A 20,997-nucleotide genomic window follows, 5' to 3' on the forward strand; every position below is an offset into this window, starting at 1 on the left:
CAGACACAACTGAGTGACTGAACAACAACAACGACGACATTCAAGTGTTCCTTCTAAAACCCATTTGCTCCTCACCACTATGGTCTGAGGCTGGTACTATTATTAGCCCTATCATATCAGAGAGAGTCCCAACAGGAAATGGGTGGTATACTCTAAAAAAAGTGGTTGAAGGGCCTGCTGATGAGAGTGTGATGGGCAGGGAGAAGGGAAAACAGGCGATGGGGGAGCAGCCTGGGGCGAGCCAGATTGGGTGTGGCTGCCACCCCTCATTCAGAAGGGGAGGTTCCAGAACCCAGCAGGATCCGACGCTGCAGGAGAGCAAGCAGTGGCCTAGACTGATCCAGCCATGTCATCCCACAGCCCCATGGGAAGGGACTAAGTACCTTGACATGCCTTCGTTTCCACCCTCCCACATCCTGGTGGTACCTTTCACTGGCCAAAACGGAAGCCAGGGGTGTCCATCCAGAAAGGTAAGTTTTCCAGGGCAGTGAGCAGGGTGGTGAAGGATGGTAAGTGGGTCTGGAAGAGCATCAGAAGAGAGCTGACACGTGAGTTTATAGACTAGGAAACAGACATATAGATGACAAGACCTGCCCAGTGTCACAGAGCAAATAAGAGGTGGGATCAAACTGAAGCCCACGCAGTATGACTCTGAATTCATGCTCTCAACCACTAAGACATGCACCCTAGAACTGACTGAAAAGATTACTCATTATCCAGCACCTTTTCCCCCTGCATCCGGCTCAGTCATCCTTCCACTAATAGACTCCACTTACTCCCACCCAGATTTTCTAGCCTTCTTGGGGCAAGGTATGGCCATCTGACTAGAGTTCAGGCCAAAGGAATGCAAATGAAACAATGTGAGCAGCTTTTAGATAACACCCTCCACTTTTCTTCTCTCTGTCCTATAGACGGGGATGTGGGATGTGATGGTGCGATCTGAAGCAGCCACCTTAGCCCACGGCAGGGAAACTCCATTTGAAGTTATCAGAGGATGGCGAAGCCACTATATCAGTGCTGAACTGCTTATGCTCCAAGTGAAAGACAATTTAACTTGTTTCTTGTTTCACTCACTGTTATTTTAGCCTTGGTTGTAGCAGCCGAACCAGTAACTTAAACAATACAAAGACCAGGATGTAGCTCAGTCACTGTGGTTAAAGCAGTAGGAGACGTGACCGGTAGAGGTGGTTAGTGATCACCAATGCAAGTGCGCTCCTCTTCTTTCTGGCTGTTGCTGCTGCTGCTGCTAAGTCGCTTCAGTCATGTCTGACTCTGTGCGACCCCATAGACGGCAGCCCAACAGGCTCCCCCTGTTACTAGACTACATTTCCCAGCCTCCTTCCATCTGCGTGAGGCTGTGGGACTAGCTCCCACCTCTGGAATTGGAGGGAAGGTGAGTGTGCTACCCCCAGGCTGAGACAACCATCAGTGAGCGTACCTTTGTCCCGCTCACCTGATTCACTTGTCTGCCAAAAGCATGTAAAGCATCCAGTGAAGGAACGTGATGTTCTAGAGTAGGATGGATGAAAACAGGAAAGGAGCCTGGGGTTCTCCATGACCACATGGATCAGAGCCCTCCGACAACTCAACACTTGACTACAATACAAGCAACAAACACCACCTCTATGGTGTTCACTGACATTTGAGCTTGTTTGTTACAGCAGCAGTTCGTCTGTCTATTCTGACTATTTTCATACTTCCCAGTTGCTGCACTCTGACAGACGTGAGTACTATTATCCAGCAGTGCAGTCTTAGCCCCTGTTTTAGGAGGGCAAGGGGTGGGCTGGCAAACATTTACTGTTTTAAAGAAGTTACACAACTGTTACCAATTATTGTCATAAAGCCCCTACATCCTGCTTGAATAAGGAAGGCAAGAATAGTACAAGAAAACCCTTTCTCATGGTACACTGGCCCTGGGGCACTGGCCTGATCTCTCAAGAATGCTATTCCCATGAACATTCCTTTGGGGACTCAGGAAAGTTCACAGAGTCTGAGCAAAAAAGAGCATCAACTGAACACACTGAGGCATTTCAGAGGGTTAAGAAACCCTAAAGGGCAGCAAATTAGGGAAAGTTAAGGAAACAGCGACCCATCCATGTCCATGTCCTTTTCAGTGGTAAGGGAGTGGACTCTCTTCCATTCTTCCTAATGTCCAAATTTTCTAAAGTAAGCATGTGCTACTTTTATATTAAAAAGTGGCTTTAAAATTTCCATTTTTAAGAAACAAGATAAACTGATTAAGCCTAAGGAATGAATAGATGAGAGAGATACAGGTCAAAGGATACAAGTGCCCCAAGGCATTGGTATGACAAACAGACAGTTCAGTCTTAGGAATATACAACGATGAAAAAACAAAGCACCTCAGAGGTGACCCTCCTTCGCTCATTCAATAAGCATTTCCTGTACCAGGTACTGGGCTGGCTGCTAGATCTGCAAAGAAGAATGAAGTGGCCACAACCGCATACAGTAGCCGACAACCCTGGCTACACACCAGAATAACTTGGGATTCGGTTTTTAAAACATACAGTGATAAAATACGGATGCTTAGGTCCACGCTCCAGGGATTCTAATGTAATTGGTCAGGGTTACGAATTGGTCTTAGGACTCTTAATAGCTCCCCTGATTCTAATGAGCAGGGTGGAGAATCCCTAGGAGCATGTGACTCATGACCTAAGTGTTGAAGGAAGGCTAGGAGCCAGCCAGGAAAGGAAGAGAGAAGGGGCAGTATTATGTAGCCAGAGCTGCATTTAGACTGTCCCGTCGTTCAATGTAAACAGAGGTTAGGGTGAGCGGGGATGATGCAAATGGTGGGCGTTACCCCATGGCTAACTGAATGTCTATCTTCTAGGTAGTAGGAAGTTGATAAAGGGTACTAGACAGGGGCAGACATGATCACACCTGGCTTCATTCCAACTCTCCATGCATTCTCTCTTACCCTCTCCGATGGCCATCATTTCTACGCACACATGGGGCTATAGAAAGGCTATGGAGAGAAGATGCAATTTTGCCTCTAGAAAATGGTACCATCACAGGAGAGAGGGCATATTTCTGGACTCTGCATCAGAAGTCACCTTCAATACAGCATTCGTCTCGAGTTAGACTCCTATTTTCACTGCCTTTTCAAAAATTCCTTTTTGTTTTGTAGGGGGAAATAAAAGTTTATTTTACTCACAGGCCTAAGAAACAGGAAGTGTGACGAACTTCTGGGGGGCATAAGAGATGCCTCAGGGTGGTCAGAGGGCAGAAAGTAGGAGTGCAGGGGAACAAAAACCCCTTTTTGGTTACTTAAATTCATTACGGGATCTTGCTGCAACACTGAGAATAAATGCCCCAAAGCGCTAGCATAGCTTATTTGGAGACTGATATGAAAATTTGGAGTTGAAACAAACTACCTATCGCATCTCAAAAAAGTAGTGGGACTGTCACTGAAGACCCTCAATGGAACACCATTCCACATGCAGCTCCAAAACAAATCACTAAATAATTCAAATAACCTGATCACCATTTCTGAGCATCTGTTTGAAGAATAAGCAAATTACAGAGGAATTTCTAGAAATAAAAATGGTTTCAGTTAATAGGTTGGGACAATTGGTGAGAGCTAGTCCATACTTTATGTATTGGAAATGTGTATTTTAACTGAATAATAATAATAATAAATTAACAGCCATAGCACTTTCTGAATATCTGCACGTACAACATGTGGGGCTAGGACTTTACACACACCATTGACCACAGTCACGCAAGGTCTGCTATTAGGCTGAGAGATAACCGAGGCTCAGAGCAGTTTTGTCATCTGCCCAAGGTCACAGGTAAGTGCAGTGATAGAATTCAAACTAAGTCTTCATGGCCTCCCTCCATCTCTTCTCCAGGTCCCTAAGATCCTGGCCAAGGGGTAAATCTGTGTTCTTTTGTGCTTCAGAAAGAATGGCTGCTTGACAAGTTCACCAACTGCTGTAGGGTAATCTTTCCTGCTGTGTGTCTAAGGAAAGCACCGAAAAGTATCACGATTCTTTCCAAGGAAAAAAATGCCAGCTCCCTCTTTGACCTGAATAGCATGGAAACAATGTAGTCTCATCCAGTGAGCTGCTCTGTCAGGAAGAGGAAATCCATCTGGAGACACCATGCACCCAAGCAGCATGGCACCCGGTGTAAATAATAAACATCCAACAGCCACACGCCTCCTTTGGCTTAAGATTTCAGGAGGCTGGAATTGGGTGATGCCTTAGACGCTGCTTGGCACAACCCCTGCTTTGCAAAGATGAGAAAACAGACTGGTTAACAGATCTACTAAAGCAGGCACGGCTCCCCAGGTGGCTCAGTGGTAAAGACTCTCCCCATCAACGCAGGAGACACAGAAGACACGGGTTCAATCCCTGGGTCGGGAAGATCTCCTGGAGTAGGAAATGGCACCCGACTCCAGTATTCTTGCCTGAAGAATCCCATGGACAGAGGAACCTGGTGGGCTGCAGTCCATGGATTGCAAGAGTCGGACACGACTGAGCACAAGCCTAAGGAAGGCATAGCAGCCAGAAACTTGGTCTCAAACTCTGACTCTGTATTTTATATTATTTTGTATTCTCAATCATCTTGCATCCCAGAGCCCAGGAGGGAACCCCATGATTCCTATAACACTCTCACCTCCTCATGAAAAAGGGGCTTTCCCCACAGAGAAGCTGAAGGGGGAAAAAAATGCTGTTTTCTGAATTTCTACTGCTGATTTGAAGGGCTCCCCCTACTGATCAGCTGGGCCATCCGGGCTGTGTTAGTCCCAAAGGGAGAGATGGAAACAAAAGAGGATCAATCACCTGGGCCTTTCAGGTACATAAATCACTCTGCCAATGCAAACAATTACGTGTTTATACAGGTGGTTTCTGGAGGAAGGAATGCTCATTCTGCCATGGCTGACACTTATCTATAATTTAAGAGAACCAAACAGCTTCTGTCCCACGTAAAGCACCAATGCTGGTGTCATTTACACACAAGTAGACACGTATAGAGCAGATCACCAAGAATCTGCCCTCTTCAGAAACTGCTTCATGCAAAGCTATGGTTTAGATGTCATTTCCATTTCATAAAAAGGCTCACCACAGTGTTCCTTCAGAAGCTAGTTTTGTTCATGCATTTAATTTGTGATTCCATTTCCAGAGATGTGATTGCTTCATAACTTGTCAGAAACACATTTTCTGAATAAAACAAGGTCCTCTTCCCTGCCTCAGAATGCCTCCCTTGATCCAGACCTATTTTGGGGGCCTGGCTCCTAGACATGGATGAAAGTCCTTGCTGCGGTGGAATTTAATTAACTTCAGCCAGCGTGGGTCTTGCCGAGGACACACAGACAAGGAGGAAAGGATGATCAGACACATGGTACCCAAGGCTCAGAGCCTCACTGTGGATAAACATTCTTAAACAGCTGTCATTTCATGGAAGGAAGGCGAGATGTTCAAGCTGGTGATAAAAGAACAGCAGAGACAGACTTGACAGCCCAGATTGTTAGCGGCTTAAGGAAACCGAGAATGAGAAAGAAAACCAACACCAAAAACCGTCAACTACTGAGCTACGAAATGAGGCTGGGTGACAGGAATACGCGGAGGTATCCCAACAATGCAAATGTCTTTCTCTTCACGGGAGGAAGTCTGTCTCTGACAAGTGTGTCCTGGCTCACCCACCACAAATCTACACTTAGAATGACAGGCGGAAGAGGATGAAATGCCCTATTCCCAGACACCTGGAGGAAAAGCAGACGTCAAGGACGATCGCAGCTCCAAGGTCTTGAAATTTAATTACCAGAACGTTTCTGGCCCTGGACTTCATTAAATTCAGGTTAGGGAGTAGCCACACGATGTCCTTGTGGCATTTACCTGCTAGCTGCATCTTTCCAGGCAGGATGAGACCGCCTGCTTGCAGGGGCCCGCTGATCAGGAAGTTTGCTGTGGCGCGCTCCTGGGAGCATGAGCAAAGACCAGGACACACACACACACACACACACACACACACACTCACAGCCGACTCACACACACTCCCCTCCCCCGCCACCTCCAAAGCACACGCTCCAGGAAAAGGCCAGTTCTCACCGCAAAAGGAACGTGCAGCAGGGCCAGAGTCCCCCAGCCAGCCCTTTCTCTCCGCCCCTCGGGCTTGGACTCCACATTCGCGATTCCCAGGCTGGGTTCGAACAAGAAAAGGCAAAAAGGGCAGACTTACCAAACTCCTCCGGGCTGTAGGGCGCGGGAGAGGCTTCCACAAACTCGTTGTCTGGAGGAAGAAGAAAAGCAGAAAACAAAAATAGAATCTCAACCATTCAGGGCTAATCGATTAAAAATCAGTTACCGCGCAGATCCCTTAGAAAAGCGCGCGTTTCTCTCTCCCAGAGACGGGAATCCGTGAACCCGGGGCCTCACGGAGTTCCAGATGCCAGATCCACTGGGGGGAAGAAATCGTTAAAGAAACTTGGCGGGGAGCATTTCGGCCCAGGAACCAAGCGTCTTCTGGGCGCACGCAAGTGTGCGCCAACTTTCCGTAGGTGCGAGCCCATGGATCCCCCAGGCCGGCCGCGCCAGGCAGCGACCTCCCCCTCTGCGCTCAGCCTGCGGGGCGCATCGCGGCGTCCCCCGGGTCTAGTGTTGACGCCCGGCGCCCAGGAGCCCCAAAGTTTCCTGGCGGGTCCGGGAGGCCCGAGAGCGCGCAGCGGCGGCGGCGGCGAGCTCCCTGCGCCCACCCGATGGAGCGCCCTTGCGCATCCCCACTACCCGTTGCTAGGAGACCGCGGCCTTCACGCTTGGCAGTGGCTCGCGCGCTGCCTCCCGACTCCCGGTGGGAGGGCATCTTCCCCACCCCCACTCTCTCTAACCATTTATGACAAAAGAGCGGGTAACCAGTTGTAAAACGATTTCTGCAGCATTTTTGTATTATGTCTGTCCTGTTCCCATGCTTGAGAAATCGTTTTTGTTTTTGTTTTTTTGCTTTGCTTCTCCCGGGGAAAGGCAGGAGTTTCAGAGCTTGAATATTCCCTGCAGCAAGGAAGGGTTTCCAACGCCCCCAACCCTCTCCTTTGAACCTGAATTTTGACTCCACTCCAAGCAATATTTCTTCCTTTTAAGAGACTAGCAGGGAAGATAATATGCCTTCATTTCACAGATAGGGAAACTGAGGCTCAGAAGTTAAGTAACTTATATATGACTGCGCACTGTTGTTATACTGTGTGTGTGTGTGTGTGTGTGTGTGTGTGTGTGTTTGCGCGCGCGCGCGCTTACACGTATCAGGAAAGAGCAGAGCCATATTCCTTCTAATATAAAAAGAGTTGAGCAGTTTCACGTACAGAATGTAGAAACAAAAGTTTGGATCTGAAAGTTTGAGTTGTAGGTCCTAAAGAAATTGATGTCAGGTTGCGGGAATCTCCCTCCCTGGGTCAGTGGCCTGAATAACTTGTACAGATGGATTATGTGTTTCCTATCGGGACAGACTGACACCTCACTCAGGAGGGCCCTGGACTATGGGAAAGTGCTCTAGAGATGCTGGGAGGAGGCAGAGGAAGGAAGGCGCAGACATAGAAAACGGCTCTCTATTCTCCGTCCCCGGCCTTGGACACTGATAGTTGGAGAGGTAACAGTCTGGGCAACGAACCGGGGACCTTCTACAGTCTCAGACTGATCAGATCGCCAGCTGCAGCAGCCCAAGGGCCCATGGGCCTGTGCTGAGGTGCTCTCATTCTGTAAACCTCGGTCATCTCTGAGTGTTCTATGGTCAGTCTACAATTTACCGTGGAGAACAGAAAGAAGGCACCCTGGCCCCAGTACCCACAGAGGAATGGCCAGGGACCAGGCTGAGACTGTCCTCCTTCCACACCAGGGTAACCGTTCTTCTTCTTCCTTTTCTGTTGGCTGCCCTGAGAGCGGCTTGAGGGATATCTCAGTTCCCTGACCAAGGACTGAACCAGGGCCACAGCAGTGAAAGCCCAGAATCCTAACCACTAGGGCAAGGGACTCCCCAAAGCAACCATTCTTGAACTGCCTAGCCTATCTCTCTATCCTCTTCTGTTTTCCCCACTCCTGACAGTCTGAGCTCTGAAATCCAAGAAGTGAATGTGCTTGGGTGTATGTTTGCCATATCAAGACATCCCCTCCCATCTCCTGAAAACCTCCATTTGCTCTCAGGAATTCATGGATTTCCCTGATGGCTAGTTGATAAAGAATCCACCTGCAATGCAGGAGACCCCGGTTCGATTCCTGGGTTGGGAAGATCCCCTGGAGAAGGGAATGGTTACCCACTCCAGTATTCTCGCCTGGAGAATTCCATGAACTGGATCCCAAAGAGCTGGACACGACTGAGCGACTTTCACTTTCATTCATGGTTCGTCAAACTTTCTTTCAACTCCTCACTCTGCTGGAAACCTGGCTCTCCTTGAAAATAACAGAGCACGTTGTCCACGACCTTTACTCACTGCAGCCGTCTACAGGCCTCTGTGTTATTCTACCTCATTTCTTGAAGGTGTTGGCATCTGGCTCACTGTCACGTTCCCCAATACCGTTCCCATGGTAATTTTTATTTCCAAATCTACCAGTGGATTCTTCTCATACTCTGGTCTCTCAGCTCTTCAACATCCTCTCCCTTCCTGCAGCTCCAGCTATCCCAGCTTCCTGCCCTCCTAGTAACACCATCTGTAATCTCAACACCAAGCATTCCACTCTCCTATCACCATCACTCAGCCTTCCAAGCTTTCCAGCTTATTCTTCCTGTTATCCTCACCCAATGTCTCCTTGACCCCAACCGCTCCTGTAATTTGCTGATCCTGTGACCTTCTTTGTGTCCCTTACTGTCCCTCTTGACATTCTTTTCTCTTTTAACCAGCCTAGTTTCTAGGTTTACTATTATCATTTCTCTTATATGTGCCTTCAAATCCACCTCTCTCTATGTCTACTAAGTCTTTGGGAAAACTATACCCCTGATAAAATCTATTTCTTTATCTTCTCTCTGCCAGCACCCAGTGAAACATGATCAGAGAAGCATAGCATCATGCTGACTGGTCTTATTTTCAATGTGTGACCACTAGCCTCAAGTGGACATTAGTGCAGCCCAGCAATCCCTCTGTGTTTGCCTGATTTACTTCTCTCCTGCTCTCTTGTTACTATGGATGAACCATCCGTTCTCCAGCTAAGGCCAACTCCTCCGTTGTGTATCAGATCCTCCGTGCCCTCTCACATGGATTTCTGCCCCCTCCCTTCTCTAAGTTGATGTTCTCCTCTGTTCTGGATCATTCCCATCAGTATACAACTATGCTACTATCTTTCTATCTTTAAAAAAAATTTTTCCAACTCTACCTCTCTCTTCCAATTACCGATCTCAAGTCTCAGTGACAATTTACCTCAAAATTCATCGAAGAATTGTTTACACTCATTGTTTCCACCATCTTCCTTTAATCTTAAAGGCAAACAGGCTTATAGCTCATCACTCTTCCAGAGTAGCTCCTGTCAAGGTCAAGACTGACCTTGGCATTGCCAAATTCCAACGGTCAGTTCTTGATCTGAGTAGGAGCCTTCGACTCCCTGATGCCATGAGGAGGTGAGCTCAGATGGCGTGTTTGCAGGACTAGTCGCCTCCAATTCCCCGTCAGATCAGGAGGCAACTAGCCTTTGTGTTCCAAGAGAGAGAATCTACAGAGGGCTTTGGTATGAGAGCAACAGTCTGGTTAGGGGTCAACCAGACCTTGGCTCTAATACCAGATTCATTATTAACTAGTAGTTTAATTTCTACTAACCTTAGTTTTCTATAAAAATGGAGATAATTACACCTAACTCATAAGGTTGTAGCAAGAATGCAATAAACTACAGCATTTAGAGCCTGTAGAATAGAGACTGTCACACTGAAAATCAAGTACATGTTAATTATTATTAGATGGTATGCTCTTTCACAACTGAGGAAAATGAGGCTCTTTTCTTTAACGACTTCGAGTTACTGAAAGAAATCACTAACCACAGATTACGCTTCCAATTAAAAGCAATGTACATGGTCCCACCTCTTGGTTTGCTTTCTAAGAGTTTCCTTGAAAGTCGGTTATGTGGAATTAGGATCAGCCATTCCCCATAGGAAGAGCATTACAAATATTCTACCAGGTGATTAGGTTCTGGAGCCTGCCAGATTGTTCTAACTCACAATGGACTCCCTTTCAATTTGTTCCCTATAAATGGATGACTCATAAGCTAAGAACTTTTCTTGCAGCCCTTCAGTTATTTAAATTTCCTAATCAGCTGAAAGTTAATGAAAAAATATTTTTCTTGTTTTAATATTTGTTGTTGACAATTTTTCTAAAATGTATGCTTCCAATTTTCTATCTTAGGAAGCAAAGCAGAGCAAACAATAACATTTCCTGTTAGTTAAACAATATTTATGGGGAAGTACCATACTTCTCTGGTGGTTCAAATGGTAAAGAATCCGCCTGCAATGCAGGAGACCTAGATTCCATCCCTGGGTCAGGAAGATCCCCTAGTGAAGGGAATGGCAACCCACTCCAGTATTCTTGCCTGGAGAATTCCCATGGACAGAGGAGCCTGGCAGGCTACCATCCATGGGGTTGCAAAGAGTCAGATACGACTGAGCAACTAAGCATACACACCATGCTGCCAGGATGGTAGGCAATGCATCTGCAAGGCAAGGCAGATACAATAGTGGTCAGAATGGGTTCCTGTCCTCATGTTGCTCACCTTCCAATAGGTTCAGAAGCCCTTCCTACCCTTAGGCAATATCTCAAACTGGATTCTTATAGACCTCTTATAAAGAAATGGTTCTGCAAATAAGTTAATCAGTTCCATTTTTCTAGATTCATATATAATGCATTAATATACGATATTTGATTTTCTGACTTACTTTACTCCACATGACAGGTACTATTCAATTTGCAGGACACAAATAGAGATGCAGATGTTGAGAACGATCACGTGGACGTAGTGGGGGGAAGGGGAGGGTGAGGCAAACTGGGAGAGTAGCGTTGACATATGCACTATCATGTGTAAATAGACAGCTCGTGGAAAGCTGCTGTATAACACAGGGAGCTCAGATCAGTGCTCTGTGATGACCTAGAGGGGTGGGATGAAGGGAAGAGGCTCAGGAGGGAGGGGATGTATGTATACATATAGCTGAGTCCCTTTGTTGTACAGCAGAAACTAACATAACATTGTAAAGCAATTATGTGAAGTGAAGGTGAAAGTCTCTCAGTTGTGTCTGACTCTTTGCAACCCCATGGACTATAGAGTCCATGGAATTGTCCAGGCCAGAAAACTGGAGTGGGTAGCCATTCCTTTTTCCAGAGAATCTTCCCAATTCGGGGATCAAACTCTGGTCTCCCACATTGCAGGTGGATTCTTTACCAGCTGAGCCACAAGGGAAGCCCAAAGCAATTATACTCCAATATAAAAAGAAATTGTTCTGCTGGGAAGTTATAAAAGAGAGTACACAATATTATAGGTTGGAATCTCAGTTCTGTCAAATTATTAGGGGAGAAATCACAGGGTTGTTACTAGATCTCCCAGAGCTTCAGTTTCCCGACGATAATACTTAATACCGTATTGCTGGGAGAAGCTGAGCAGGTCAAGTGTGAAACAGACCAAGCACAGTGCTGGACACCGTGGATGCTGAGGAAGAAATGTTCCTTTCTCTCCCACACAGAAGGCTTGGGCATGCTGGAGTCCCCCCCTTTTTTTTTTTGACTCTCCTACTGGGGCTTCCCTTGTAGTTCAGTCGGTATAAAGAATCCGCCTGCAAGGCAGGAGACCCGGCTTCAATTCCTGGGTTGGGATGATCCCCTGGAGAAGAAAATGGCAACCCACTCCAGTATTCTTGCCTGGGAAACCCCATGGACAGAAGATCCTGGCCAGCTACAGACCATGGGGTCTCAAGAGTCAGACATGAATTAGCAACTCAACCACCACAGAAGGAGAGTGGGCTTCCTGCTGCTATGGCCTCTAAAGACAGGGATGTAATCTCAGATCTTATTTCTAGGGCAGCATTTATTAGAAAGTGGGACATATGGAGAGAAAGCAGCAAGAAGGAAATATTTCTGGAGCTCAGGGTGAATTATTTCTGGGACTCAGGTTTTCCACAGAAGCGGAGTACAACAAAGGGCTGATGGCTAATCTCCACTCTTACTATTTTCCTCTACATGAGGTGAGCAGACTTTTGAGAGCTAACCTGGGAACCCAACCCCTAGCTTTAATATTTCTTTGTATATATAAAGTTAAGAATACATCAAACTTTAAATGTTTTAAATTAATTTTATTTATAAGCAAATAATTTTATTTTATAAGCAAATAATATGTATTCAAGGGGAAAGAAAAAGATATTTATTCCCCATGGGTATAAACTGCAAAAATGGAAGTCCTCCTTTCTCAGTTTCCATCCACAAACTGAAATACCATCCACACCTTCTTGTGTGCTCATCGAGATTGCTTTTTAGGCACATTCAAACATGTTTATGAATTATTGAAACAAATTAGGTATCCTATGATGGCTTCTAAATGAAAGACACAGTGCATCTCTAAATGAGATATTGGTCCAACCTTAATCATAAACTGAGGTATGACTATTTTCTGTTTATTAGTAGGGCAAGAAAGTGTATAAACAAATCTTTGGAAAAAAAGTCTTATCAACTGTTATGTACAGAACAGTAAAATCTTGAACAGTATGTAGGCATTTAAAGGGTTCTATTTCAGTTATCCTGGAAACGCACTAAGCAGAGCTCTCATCCCTCCACCCAGGAGCTGCGCTCACGTGGCAACATGGAACATAATGCTAAAATCAAAGGAATTCTTTGATCCATTTTTCTAAAGCTAAAAGCACTGGAAAATGCTTTTGGAGGTGTTTCTAGCAAAGCAGCCATCACTAATATCCTGCATGGTGGGCAGGACGGCAGCTGTGTACCAGCCCCTGCCCCCAGGAGGCTGGGGATGCCATCAGCCCCTGGCTGGCTTCTGTTGCGACGGGGCCAGGGCCTGCCTTGCTGCAGCGCTGCTTAGAGCAGAGGCCACAGGGAGGGCCAGCCTAGATGGGCTGCTTTGATACCACAAGCCCCTTGGTCAATGGAGAAAAGGAGGAGACGGGCCTCATACAGGAGGTGACTTCTTCCCCCAAGAGATGGATGAGAGGTCTAAATGCCACCCTAGCAGGGACTTCCCTGGTGTTTCAGTGGTTAAGACGCCATGCTTCCAATATAGGGGATGCAAGTTTGATCCCTGGTCGGGGAACGAAGATCCCACATACCCTGTGATGCCGCCAAAAACTTAAAAACAAAAAGTTAAAAAGAAAAAAAAAATGCCACACAGGGAAAAGGTTATTTTTCGGCTAAGGTATGCTATCAATTCCCTTTGCAAGAAAAAGCTGCATGTATTCTGTAGTAAGTTAGGATGGTAGCCACAGGCTAGCATCTGTGCAGAGCCTTCCGATCCCTACCCCTGGGAGGTCACCGATTTCAGGCATGAAAGACAAGGAGGAGAGAGCTAAACCTTCCGTCTGCCTCCCTCTTCTCCCTGATGTTGCCCTTTGCTCATCTTCTCTGTGGGTAGCTTTCTGTCTCCTGTAGGCTCTCTGCTAGTTAATGGCAGAAGGGAGTGGAGATGTGAAGCTTCTCCTCCCCTCCCCACCCTGGGGAGCAAGGGCGAGACTGATTTAGGAGAGAAGAGATAGGCTGTGGCTGCCCGGGCCAGTCTGACTCTCTGCTGTTATCCCATCTCTGTGTGCATCCTCTTAGGACAAGCAGAGAGAGGACAGCAGGGACACATATGCGCCCACCCATAGGGCTTCATCAAAGAAAATTTTCATTTAATTGGTCTCAGCATTAGCTCCAGGGATGAAATGGCCCAAAGGACATCTCTCTTCTCCTAGGGTTTAATATTCTTTTCTTTAAGCACAACCCCACTTTTTTTTTTTTTAATAATCCTTGATGAAAGGCAGAAAGAAAACAGAGTTGCTTCGTTCCCTTTAAATGAAAATCAAGCCTCAGAGAATGCTTTAAGTGTTTGATACTGTCCAGAAGAAAGAAATGGCCCTAACGGAAGAATTGTGGGTACGTGCATGCTAAGTTGCTTCAGTCGTGTCCGACTCTGAGACCCTATGGACTGTAATCCGCCAGGCTCCTCTGTCCATGGGATTCTCCGGGCAAGAATGCTGGAGTGGGTTGCCATGCCCTCCTCCAGGGACTCTTTCCCACCCAGGGATCAAACCCATGTCTCATGTCTCTTGCATGGGTAGGCGGGGCTTTTTTTTTAACCACTAGTGCCACCTATATGTCACTATATGTCACTTGAAAAGAAAAAAAAAATCATTATTCTTACAGAAACAGTACAAGCCAAGAGATGATACGGTACTAAGTCTGACAGGAAGACAAGGATTCATTTTGATAAAAATGCTAAGTATGTTCTCCGAACAATTGAAATACCAATGCAGTAGATGCTACTAACCACAGCAAAGTGTTTTATGAAGTATATGAACTGGGATCCATCCAGCCCACCTCCCACCCCTAGGTAACACCCCCTGTTACCAACTATGGAATAGAGGTGAAGATTTAAAAGACTCTTCACTCAGCATCATATCAAAGGAAATGAACTCTGGCTGAGCCAAGAAGCGACTAGAAGGTATATGTGGCTATGACTCAGAACAAACCATTCCAAAAATACACACAGAAAAAGGTCCCTGCAGAAGAAAATCATACACTTCCAGCTTGCATTCAGCTGGATCTATTGAGTGAAATCAGACAAAATACCTTGGGTTAAGACGAAAGGTAAAAACATTTGGTATCATTGACATCTATAACTAAACCATTATGAGAGGTCCTTAGAATGGATGTGAGTTTCTGCTGACATGCAGAGACTGTCCTCATCTCCCATTTTGGACTGAGGCCTTAGAGGGAATCACTTCTTTCAGACATTGCAAATAGAGTCTACCTGGTGCATAAGAGCCTCTCTTTGTTTCACATTAAAATGGTTTTTCCAACAAACTATGGTCTTAGCAATGTAGGTGCTGAAAGGAGAAGCAGAAGCCTGAGTTCTCGCCTTAGTTTTGCCACTAAATCTTTGACAAGTCTCCAGACCCACCTAGCCTATGATCTCCTCTGTAAAAAAAAAAAAAAAAAAAAAACAGACGTTTATGAAACTTGCTAAAACAAATGCCAATAGGAGACCAGGGATGACAGATTATGTTGTACCTTTTTACCAGCCTGTATGCAGGAGAAATAGACACAAAGCTCAACTATATCCAGTTTTATTTTATAAAATAAAATAATTTTTTTAAAAAAAGAAATAGGACTTCCTTGGTGGTCCAGCAGTTAGGAATCCAGCTGCCAATGCAGGAGGCACGAGTTCAATCCCTGATCTGGGAAGATTCCACATGCTGCGGGACAGCTAAGCCCACGTACCCAAGCCACCATAGTGAGAAGCCCTCACCCTGCCGTTAGAAAGTAGCCCCACTCACCCAAACTAGAGAAAGCATGCAGAATCTTCCTAGACACGTTTCGTGGAGTGCTGCCTTCAGGTCGTCTAAGTCAGAGCAGTGCTTATTGAAATTAATCATTTCAGGGGGTTCCTGAATCATTACAGGGGATTCCATCTTCATCCAGGAAGACGCCACGTGCTGCAGGGCGACTAAGCTGGTGGGCCACAGCTACTGAACCCACGTGCCCTAGAGCTCATGCTTTGCAACAAGAGAAGCCAGAGCAATGAGAAGGTCACAGACTGCTGCTGGAGAGTAGTCCCTGCTCACTGCAGCTACAGAAAGCCCGCACACAGCAACAAGGATCGAACACAGCAACAGTAAGCAAATAATATATATATATATTTTTTTTAAGAAATAGACTCAAAGGATCAAGCTTCCTAGACACATGGCGCTGCCCCCTTGAAACTGACAGGGAAGTGAACTGGATGGAGCAGAGCCCTGGAGAACAAAGACCTAAGTGTGACTGTGAGCTCTACTGTCGTTTGCTGTGCAAGCTGGACTTCATATTTGTGTCTTCACACACCTCAGTTTCCTCATCTGCAAAATGGGGTTAATAGTAACTGCTCAAAGAGATTTCAGTGAGGATATGAACAAAACGAAATAATGTCTACAGCAGTGCTTGGCACTCAGACCACACTCGGAAAAATGTCCTTCCTTCGTGCAGGAGGGAAGTCTGCCCCTTCCTGTTTTTATAACCAGAATGGGGAAACAGCGCCAGTGAATTTCTAGACACACCTGGCTCGGGCTGCCAGGTTATGTTCCCCACACTTCCTGCCTCTTCCCTGATGATAAGTTTAAGCAGGTTGGGTCCCCTGGGAATAGTGAATGACAGCAGGGTTCCCACACAGCTGAATGAACACATGTATAACAGGAAGATGTGTTTTATGGATTCACTGTGAAGGTCTGAGGAAGCCTCCCCTCCTGTGCCAAATCCCCACATGTCTGATGGGGCAGCTGGTGAATCAGAGGCGCCTACAGCACAGCGGTCAGAACCAGGGCTCTGGCCCCCTTCTATTTTGTGTGTCAGGCTCTGCATTTGATTTCATTTGGAAAATGTGTTCCAGGCCTTTAAAATAAATTTGCGTAACCACTGGCCCAGGCCCTTGAGGGGATTTTAAGAGTGTAGGCATTGGGAGTGGCAGAGGGACTTTCCTGGAGAAATTCTGTATCTCCCCCAGACATCCTGGGCTCTTCCCAGCCAGCTTTCCAGGAGGTTGACCCACCCTCATGGTAGCTGAGAGGCCCAGATGTTGCATGGAACTGGCCTTGCCTCCAGGCTCATGACTCACCAGGATAACTGAGCCTCCCTGGCAGATAACACGGTTCTCAAACGACTCGGTGAAGCCAAGAATAAGATCTCAAGGCCTGGACACTTTCAGGACTTTCTCTGGTAGCTCGCTAGAAATGTAAACGCCACTAGCCTACAGTGAGCCTCCGAGATGGAGCAGCTGGCACCAGCCAGTGTTGGGAGATGGGGGACGTGGGGTAAGGGGTGGAGGGAGGATGGTCCAAAGCAGGTGGATCAAGGCCTTGGCAATGTATTAGCTGAGGTGGCCATCGGTGGCTCTTGGATGGTAATCCACACATTGCGACAGCACTGTTGGTTTTCTGGCCTTGTTAAGAGCTAGTTTTCTTTTCTACTGTGAAAACAAAATAAGCAGCAAAAAAAAAAAAAAAAAAAAAAGTCTGTAACTGGGCCCCCAGAGCTTTTAATTGAGAAGGCAGAGTACCCAGTTTTGGAGGGTGAATTGTCAGGCAATAAGTTGGCAGGGCTAAGTGTTAGGCAGACCTCCGTTCAAATCCCCACATTGCCTGTGACCGTGAGCAAGTTTCCCAGCATCTTCAGGCTCAATTTGTTTCATTCATAAAAGGAGAATAAGGTTGTGTGAGAGTGAATAGTGATGGTCTTTATACTAAAAAAGGGTGTAGTATCACATCCGGTGTAAGGTATCTATCTAATGAGGGATTACAAATATTCTTTTGTAATTCATCCAGTCTGACTTAAGTCTGGCACAGAAGTCTCCCACTGTGCAAGTCTGTTTGTTTCTGAGTGTGTTTCCTCACCTCGTTTCAACATTTCACCATATTTCCATTTTACCACCCTACCTAGTCCTCTCAGGACCTGCATCCTTTCCCTGAACCCTGACCTAGGCCTCTGGTGGTGGTGGTGGTTTAGTTGTTAAGTCATGTACAACTCTTGAGATGCCATGGACTGTAGCCCACCAGGTTCCTCTATCGACAGGATTTTCCAGGCAAGAGTACTTAAGTGGATTGCCATTTCCTTCTCCAGGAGATCTTCCCAATCCAGGGATGGAACACTGGTCTCCTGCATTGCAGGCAGATTCTTTACTGACTGAGCTACCAGGGAAGCCCAGCTTAATCCAGCCTGAGAACCACCCTAATCCAGCCGCTCACAAGAACTTTCACATTTCAGCATACCACTTCCTTGTGAGGGTGCTTCACCCACGCAGGACAACACCTCCAACATCACAGACGGACTGTCTGAACTGGGGCCAGATAACATGGTATCTGCTGCCCATCTGAGCCAAGCTTTTCCATCAGCTCCAGAGGCTCATCACTTACCCAAAGTGCCTCTCCATCAGGCAGATCTAGACACCGGCCTGGGTCCCCTTCCTACAAGCCAGCTGTATCTCCAAAGACTGTAGATACATGATGTGGTGAACTCAAGGAGATGTGTGGTAATGCTTGGAACAGCTCACGGTAGAATTTCCAGCCACCCCTTTGTCACAGTGACCCCTGAGGCTTCTTTCTGCTCTAAACTTCCATGATGGATGATGCAGACAAACTATACTTAATTCTTTCTTATGCCATCCAGCTTTGATGAACAAGCCTGGGGTCACCGAGCAAAATGCTCTAGGTGTGCCAAAAGCAAGGTGAAGTGATGCCAGAAGCAGTTGTGCAATGCATTGGGCTGCCACAGTTCAAAAACATTCTCAGTGACCACAGAAATATGCAGAGGACCTGGTCTCAGCCATCATTCATTCATACACCCATTCATTCATCAAGCCAGCCAGCCAGCCAGCCACCAAATACATATCAAATATTTGCCAGGCTGCTTGCGAAAGGGAGGCAAAGGCAAGTAAAAGAAGATGTCGGCCCCTGAGAGGCTCACAGGTCATCTAGGATGCAGGCAGTGACAATACAACATAGCAACTCTGTAACACGGCAGCTCGTTCAGATGAGGATGGGGGTGGACGGGTAAAGAGATTCCAGAAGAGATGACTGAAGCTGCAGCTTCAGAGATGAGCAGGACCTGGCCAGGTAGAAGGCACATACTAATAACAGTCTTTGCAGAGGCTCACAGGTGTATGAGGGCATGCGGTACTCAAGGATGCAGGGGGAGGTAGATATGGTGATGAGGAAGGGCTTCGTGTTTAGTGAGGAGCAGCAGGAGATGAGTCTAGAGAGGCAAGCAGAGGTCAGACCAGGAAAGGCAGGCTATGTGTGGAGCTGAGGAGGTCCAACTTTGTGCCCTGGGCTGTGAGGAGACAGGGCTTAAGAACCTCTAAAAAGTGGCTCAGGTGGCAATGTGACAGGGCGTAGGAGTGAACAGAGATTGGTTTTTGTCTGGACTGCATCCAAGTTTCTTCTCTCAGAACCTAAAGCTTCCCTCTGGGGAAACTCCCATTGTGTGTAGTCGTCTTGGTTGGAAAATGTACCCTGATGCAGGGCAAAAACTAAGTAAGTGTTTATTGCTATCTAAGTTACTGCATTTTAGAGATGGGGCACTGTAGGGAGTGCAGTCTGGTGATCTCTGTGTCTATCTTAATCTCTTTCTTATATTCCCAGTGCTTGGCACGTAGTAGCTGCTCATTATTAATTGAGTGAATGAATAAATAACAGCAAATGAGAGGCATACCATTTCTAAAAAGATCATGTGACTGCATTAACTTCAGTGGCCTCTGTTTTCTCATCCACAGATTAGCTCCTACCAAAGTGGATCCCCATTAGATCTGGGGGACTGGCAATGGGGCAGACCTTGGACCTGACAGAGGACCACTTGCCTGTGTCAGGGGTATGGTTTTGACACCTATATGCTCCATGCCAGGACAGTAACAACTTAACACTGAGTTGCATTAATCAGATGCTAGCATGTGGACACAGAAGGAAATCTACGCCGGTTATACCAGTTGCATTATCCCCAGTTTTAATCTTTGCATGGCTGTGGAGAGGAGATGAGAGGGAAGAGATGGGAGACAGGCAAGAAAATAGCGCCTGGATGTTAGGTGCTCAAAGCTATGTGACTGGCTTCCCACCCAGCTAGGGTAAGGGCTCAGTCAATGACAGCTTACATTATTTAATGGTGCTCATCACAAGCCTCCAAGTAGGATTTCTTACTCTCATGTTAAGGCTGAGGAAACAATAGAGCTTCTTAAGGCCCCATAGTGTATAAAGAGAAAATTCTGTATCTGAACCTGGGTCTGTCTGACTCCAAAGTCCATGCCTTCGCCTCTCCACCCAGCTGGTTTTGAAAAGGTAGATAGCACTGGGCACGTAGTGTGTACAGCTGGGTTGACCCAGTGGGTGCATGAATTGAAGAGGACCACGTGTATCTGGGACAGCAAAAGCAGCCATACCCCCTCTGGTGTTGGCAAAATGATGAACTCCAGCGTGAGACAGCCAGGTTCCTTCCTCCAAAGGCCATGTTTCACTAAGGTCCATGCTTCCCGCAAGTCTCTTGTATGTGCAGCTCTCTCATCAAACGGAATCTCCTGAAATAATGAGCACGAAAAAATGGAGATAATTGACTACTGATACTCTGCTGGGGCAGGAACATATTCTTGAAGGAAAGCAGTCAATTTCTAGTTTATTATGTTTCTTTAGCACGTGAAGATCATTGTCAAGATTCAGGCATTCACAATAGCCAGGACAATCCCACTTCTGGGCATCTATCCAGGAGAAAGCTCTGAATTCTAAAAGATATACACACTCCTATGTTCATAGCAGCTCTATTTACAATACCCAAGACATGGAAGCAACCTAAGTGTCCATTGACAAATGAATTGATAGAGAAGAAATGGTACATATATACAATGGAATATTACTCAAGCATAAAAGAGAATGAAAAATGCCATTTGCAGCAACAGGGATGCAACTAGAGATTCTCATACCAAATGAAGTATGTCAGGGAGAGAAAGACAAACGCTATATGATATCACATATATGAGCAATCTAAAATGTGACACAATTGAAGGTATCGATGAAGCTGAAACAGACATAGAGAACAGACTTGTAGCTGCCAACAGGGAAGGAGGGTCGTGGGGGATGGACTGAGAGTGGAGCTCGTAGATGCAAACTATTACATATAGAACAAAACAGATAAACAACAAGGTCCTAACGCATAACACAGGGAACTATATTCAGTGACCTGGGATAAACCATAGCGGGAAATAATATAAAAAAGAATATATGTATGTGTGTGTGTATGTGACTGAGTCAGTTTGCGGTACAGCAAGAATTCACACAACATTGTAAATCAACTATGTGTGTGTGTGCATGTGCATG

The 20,997-nt window shown here is 46.3% G+C and overlaps 1 protein-coding gene across 1 annotated transcript in view; it reads right to left on the minus strand.

Moving 5' to 3' along the window:
- Positions 1-20,184, minus strand: part of AMOTL1 (angiomotin like 1) — a 164,819-nt gene extending 144,635 nt beyond the window's left edge. Inside the window, exons 1-2 of the mRNA XM_069555110.2 lie at positions 20,070-20,184; positions 6,202-6,252 (exon numbers count right to left, since the gene is read on the minus strand). Of these exons, the coding sequence (XP_069411211.1) occupies positions 6,202-6,252; positions 20,070-20,154 (136 nt within the window). The 5' untranslated portion in view covers positions 20,155-20,184. The remainder of the gene's footprint in view (positions 1-6,201; positions 6,253-20,069) is intronic.
- Between the last annotated feature and the right edge of the window lie 813 nt (positions 20,185-20,997).

The sequence above is a fragment of the Ovis canadensis genome, chromosome 15 (genome assembly GCF_042477335.2).
Source record: "Ovis canadensis isolate MfBH-ARS-UI-01 breed Bighorn chromosome 15, ARS-UI_OviCan_v2, whole genome shotgun sequence".
Taxonomy (NCBI): Eukaryota; Metazoa; Chordata; class Mammalia; order Artiodactyla; family Bovidae; genus Ovis; species Ovis canadensis.